Raw genomic sequence first — 6,046 nt, forward strand, 5'->3', positions numbered from 1 at the left:
TGCTGGCGTGTGCACTAACGAGGTCCGGGAGTCACATGGAGATCCTGGACCCCTCGAGGGGGGAGGTCCGGGCCTCCGGCTGCTAGTGCTGAGCGTCCCTCCTTGAGGGGCACGTGGCGACACCGGACCCCTTCCCGAGCAGGGGGCGGGTCCGGGGCCATACATGTAGTGAGGTGGAGTCCGGACAGCCGGAGTTGGCAGAATAGTAATGGGAGCTGTGCCGAGCACGTCTCATCCCACGTCGCAGGTTCCACAGTGCTGCCACAGCGCCACGGAGCAGTGACTGGAGTTAGCGGACGGGACTCCGATCACAGCCACTGTGGGGAGCGGCGGCCTGACGCTGTCTGTCCTGGGCGCTATGGAGGAGTGGTTGGCATTTAATGCCTCCGTACGACGGGTGGGTGAGCGGAAGGTCTGTTTGTCCTTTACGTCGATGGGTGGCCTCGAGCGAGGCGAAGATGATTGGCCCTGCTCGAGGGTAGGTTCGCTACCCTCGAGCGAGGCGGAGATGCGGGGCGCAGTCGAGGGTCTCGATGGGAGCCCTCGAGCGAGGCGAAGATCACCCCGCGAGTCCGAGGGGGGTGCGGATGGGCCGCGTGCTGGGCTTCTTTGAGTCCCTTTCTTTCTTCCAGATTGGGAATGAGGCCGTGGGCCTTCGTGGGCTCAGTTGCCTAATATGTGTTTGCGTTTTTGGGGTGGTCTTAGTACCCTGATTAGGGTATCCCTAATCGTGGTACCCGACAGTAGCCCCCGAGGCTTTGGTCGAGTCAAGGGATTCGGCCAAAGGGTATTTCGGTGATTTTACCCCCTGACGTGATCGATCGGTGCTGTGCTCCTGCCGGGCGCACCTGGGTGCCGGCCCAGCGGATGTGACAACTCGTCGGTCGGGGTAGTGCGCCTGCGAAGAGAGTACTTCGAGGCGCGCGCCCCTTTTTGTTTTGTTCGGGGGACAAGACACGTCAGCGTGCTGAGCGGGCCAGATCCACGATGGCGCCTGCTGTTCTGCAGCTGGTGTGTTTGCCACGCTGTCCCGCGCCCAGGGTCTCAGCCCCGCTTCCCATGGTCGCCTTGCGGTGCGCCGTTCGAGGGCAGTCGGCCAGCGCCTATGCTGCGCCGCTCAGCGTCCAAGGGCCCAGCTTTGCCTTGCCCCGTCATGTCTCAGCACGGTAACCGAGGGTATCTCTCGTTCGTGGAGACCCGTGCCGTCACAGGCGGTCCAAGCTTTCGCCCTTCGACAGGCTTGAATCTTGGCGCCCGACGCAGCTATAATAAGGGTCGAGGGACCCCCTTTCTTCTCCAACTTCCCTGCTCTTACTCCTAACATCGCCCAAGTCTCGTAATGTTTTCTTTTGCCTTTCACGACCGGCCCCCAGATGGGGTGGCCTAGCTTTTTTAGGCTTTGATGTTAGAAGAATGCTTGCGAGCGGCGGGGAAAAGCTGGAGAGGGTGTGCGCACCATCCCTTAGCTTCAGTGGGATCAGCAGAAGAGCATTGGGACCGTGGGGTCCTGCTCCTGCGATGTCCCTTAGCCTGAAGGGGGATGGAGATGCCTGACCATGGCGTTGGTGCCAGGTTTGGTGGCTGTTCTTCGCATCGCCCCCCTTGGCGGCAAGGTTGCTCTCGGGGAGACGGTGTGGAGGGTGTTGTCCGCCAGCTTGACCCCCCGCAGGGTCTTTGGTGGAGGAGATGCTAGAAGAAAGCTTGCGAGAAGGGCATCCCGCTGGACCCGTACGGTCTGGGGGCTGTTCCTCGCAATCCCTAGCAGCCTGGCCGTCGCGCCAGCCAGGGGCTTGGTGCTCTTCTTCGTCGCTCACTCCTCCCCAAGATAGGGAAAATTGCCACGCAAGTGGCAATGCGTTTGCACTTTTCGACGGCTTTAAGCCGGTAGCCCTTTGTAATCTTTGTTTGTAAAGAGCAATGAAGTCTCCTTCTCCTTCGCGGAGAGGACGACTGAAAGTGTATGGGTGGGTGCCACCCCTGCAGGAGATTTCGGTCCTCGAATGTGTGAAGTTTCCTCCGTGGGGGTGCGTCAGCGCACCCGCGAGTGTAGCCCCCGAGGCCTTGGAGGAGTGTTTGCACTCGTCCAAGGGCTATAAACATTGCCCTGCTTGGTTGCTTCGCTGAGGTGGCCGTCCAGCGTCTTTTTCAGCCGGCATCGGCACTCTTTCAGCCGGCCTCGGCATTCTTCGTGCTGGCACAGCGACCCAGTGTCCAGCTTAACCATCTAGCAGGCGTGCGTCAAGAGTGGGAGTTTTGGTTAGACACACGGAACTTCACAATCGACGATCGTCGGCCCATTAGAGGGTGCGGCCTGAGCCGCATTGTGCGAGGAGCCCCCGAGCCCCGGCCTATGTAAAGGCGTTCAGGGAACCCTCGACTTTGGTTACGGCCCTTGTCGCCCTTCCGCAGGGAGGAGGGGTGAAGCGCACCATGCTACCCATGCCCGGGCCGCGAGCTATGGCTGCTTCGTTGAGCTGTTATCGGGTAGTTCAAGTGGACGTCCGTGCCCCGTTCGATAAGGGTCGGCTCATGGTCCATGGACATGTCACATAAAGCTCTCGCAAAGGTTTGCTAGGTGGGGCTCGGACCCGTTCGATAGGGTCTGAGGGCTCGATGCTCTCCCTCGATGGGATCCTCCTGCTAGGCACACTCGACTGTCCTTGAACACTGCGTAGGACGTCTCGAACTCCGCATTCGAGGGTAGCTTGTACGGCACGTCCATGCAGTCCCTGAATCTGGCGATCTGGGGTGCCTGTCGAACCCTCGACGGGCCAGGCTTTGAACCCCTGATCAATAAGGCCTCGGAATAAGGCTCCCTCGAGGGTGAAGGGCCCCTGAAAGGAATATTCCGTCACGGTTCGCAAACGGCGCGGAGTTGCTAGTCGTGTGCGCGGGTCTTCCGCTGGTCGTGGGCGACGTGGCCCGATTCGTGCGGTGTAGTGCGGGCGCGCCTTTTTAGGCGGCTACCTCGGGTAGATGAAGCGGCGCGGGCGGCGGCTGATGGATGGAATAGCACAATAATTATTGCCGAGTGAGCGCGTGGGAGACTCCGCAGTCGTGGGACCCATCCATCAGCGATGGCAAAATATACCGCATTGAATGCGGCGGATTCGGGCCGTGTCGACGTATCCGCACGTCGTGGTGAAATAAAAGCAAGAGAGGGGGGACTGTTTGGGCTCACCTGGCCATTTGCCCTCATCTCCCTTGCCTTCTTCGCCTCCCCTTCATCCTGAGCCCACAGCCAAGAGCGAGAGGAAGAAAAAAGAGAGCGAGAACGTACCTTAGGCACCACAAAGCTTGCCTTCCCACATCTCCCCGTAGTTCGAAGCCATGTCGGATGTCCGGGACCCGCTGCCGTGGGGGAAATCCACCGCTACAGAGGCAGTTCTGGTGCAGCTGGTCGCCGACCGGCTGCTTCCGATGAACATCAGCTCGGAGCGGCCGGCGTGGATCCCCCCGCAGCCGGAATAGACCGAGCCGAATCCCCCTGAGGGCTACATTGTGAGCCTCGTGCGCTCGCACGAGCGGGGATTCGGTGTTCCCCGTCAGTAGGTTCATGCGGGCTTTGTTCGAGCACTACGGAGCAGAGCTGCACAACTTCGGCCAAAATTCCATCTCGCAGGCGGCAGTCTTCATTGCTGTCTGCGAGGGGTACTTGGGGATCAAAGCCCACTGGGATCTGTGGATCCACTTGTTCCGCGGCGAGCTCTTCATCGAGAACATGCGGGGGCAGCCGAAGTGGTTCGCCCGCGCTGGAGGCCTGATGCTCCACTTGCGCCCGAGCCGGAAGAACCTCTACATACCGAACAAGATGACCACGAACAACGCCGGGTGGATTCGTGGGTGGTTCTACCTGCGTACTTTGGCAACAAGCTCCCGGCCTTCACCAACAAGGTGGTTCGGGAGAGACTAGCCAAGTGGGACTGGGGGGTGTCGCCCCCAGCATACCAAGCCAGGCTCGAGGTCCTCACCGAGGCGCTAGTGCACCTGGCGAGGAAGGGGTTGACGTCGGCTTCCGTCATCGCGAACTTCCACTGGCAGAGGGTGATCCCTCTCACGGAGAGGAGCCTGCCGATCTTCGGCCTCACCCCCGGGGTTCCAGCCTCAGGGTCGAGGACGTCGATGGTGCTGCTCCCCCGAGGCATCGCTGCTCGGAGGGCAAGGAACGCGGTGGCGGAGTTCCCCGATGACGCAAATGATCTCTGGGAGATCAAGATGCGCCCTGAGCCGGGGTATATTTCAGTGGTGAGTCTCAATTTCAATCCATTGTTGATTTGTATTATTCCTTTCCCCTTCCTGCTTCCTGACTCCGATTCGACCGCATTTTGCAGGGGGTGGGCCGCACGTGTCACCCCTCGAGGCCTCCGATCCCGGAGGAACGCGAGGTCCACCGCCTTCACGCAGAGGCGGTGAAGAAGCGAAAGGAAGCGGCAGAGGCGGCAGCCGAAAGCAAAAGGAGAAGGAAGGAGAAGCACGACAAGGCGTGCAAAATCGCACGCGCGGAGGGGAAGCCGTGGCCCGCTATGCCCGAGTCCACGAGTGAGGAGGAGGAGGACGCCTCGGATGCCGAGGCCCACCTCCCGGGTTGGGACGAGGCGGCAACAGGTGCGGACTCCCCGCTGGTATATCAGGAGACTGGTGACGAGGACGCGCCAGCGACGCTGCGGGAGGCGAGGCCCGCTCCAGGGTTGTTGGCGGACCCACCCCTCGCAGGGACGGAGCGGAGGTCGCCCACGCCAGTGGCGAGGCAAAGGTCGCCCACACCGGCGGTGGAAGGCAGATCATCCACGCCCGCGATAGAGTGGAGGTCTCCCCTGCCAGTGATGGGTGAGGGGGGCCCTACGCCCGCGATGGGTCCGCAGCGAGTGCGGGGACGCCCGGCAGACGGCCTCGAGGTCCCAGGCTAGTCCGGGGACGACACCCTCGGATCAGTCATCGAGGGGCGTCAGCGTGCCACGGGCCCGAAGGAGTGGCACGGGCAAGCGCAGCATGAGCGCCGGGTCCGGGTGAGTGTTTTTGGTTTTATTCGTTGCGTTCACTTAATCGATCCCCCAGTACTGCTAACCTCAGCTTTTTTTTTGATTTCCAGCTCCGGGGCCGTTGCCAAGGATGCAGCCCCGCTCGCGCCGACAAAAGCCCTCAAGACCGGGGCGCGCGCCATGCCGCACTCGGCGCCGCAGCCCTCGCCCGTTGTGGATATCGTGGCGGAGGCTGCGAAGCTACGGGAGGCCATGGCTCGAGGGGCCCAGGCGGCCCAACAGTCTCGAGCGCCGGGGAATGGGGGCGAAGCCAGCCAGAGTGGAGCTGAAGCAGCCGCTCCGGCTGACGCCGTGGCGGATGCTGACCGGGGCGGCGCAGACGGCGCCGCCCGGCCGGTCGCAGAGGAAGGAGCTGGTGGGGACTCGCAGGAGCGCCCCGCCAGCCAGACGGAGGTGGAGACCCTCGTCCCTGAGCCCCCGAGGGCTGAGGTCGAGGGCGTCGCAGAGGTGTCTGCGCCGAGGGCGCCGGTGGCGGAGGAAGCCCACATCTCGGTGCCCGCAGAGGCCTAGGACGAGGGTGTTGTTGCGGCGATGATGGCGTAGGCGGTGACAAAAAGTGTGGTCCCGGTGGTGCAGCTGCCAGACAGCAGTGAGGAGTTCGGGGATTCGAGGGACATCGACCCTGCTGCTGCAGCAAGCGCCGCCGATAAGGTTGCTAAGTTCATGTCGTCCTGCGCGGATGTGCTCGACGAGGGGACATTCGAGGGGCCCCATCATGGGGCAATCATCCAGTCCGGGGTCCCCCCGGAGTATCTCCACGACGAGAGGGAGTAGGAGGCCGTCTGGCAATCGCAGATTGAGGCAGGCTCTCAGATCCTGAACCACCTCGATCACGCCTTGGAGATCCATCGGATGACAGATTACCAGATCAGCTAGATAAGCGGCTCCTTCCCGGGAATCGTATGTACAGATTACCCACGCCCTTCCTCTTGCAGCGGCTGAGGGACATCTCGCGCAAGAAGAGCGCCAAGATGACCCGGCTGTACTCTCAAGTGCGCTAGCTTGGT

At 62.1% G+C, this 6,046-nt stretch overlaps 1 protein-coding gene across 1 annotated transcript; it reads left to right on the forward strand.

The window, feature by feature from the left end:
• Positions 1-4,523: 4,523 nt before the first annotated feature.
• LOC120653541 (skin secretory protein xP2-like) lies at positions 4,524-5,813 on the forward strand. The gene is made up of 3 exons (XM_039931264.1): positions 4,524-4,753; positions 5,090-5,375; positions 5,616-5,813. The coding sequence occupies exons 1-3, from the start codon at positions 4,524-4,526 to the stop codon at positions 5,811-5,813; spliced, it is 714 nt and encodes a 237-aa protein (XP_039787198.1).
• Positions 5,814-6,046: the final 233 nt, after the last annotated feature.

The sequence above is a fragment of the Panicum virgatum genome, chromosome 1N, assembly GCF_016808335.1.
Source record: "Panicum virgatum strain AP13 chromosome 1N, P.virgatum_v5, whole genome shotgun sequence".
Taxonomy (NCBI): domain Eukaryota; kingdom Viridiplantae; phylum Streptophyta; class Magnoliopsida; order Poales; family Poaceae; genus Panicum; species Panicum virgatum.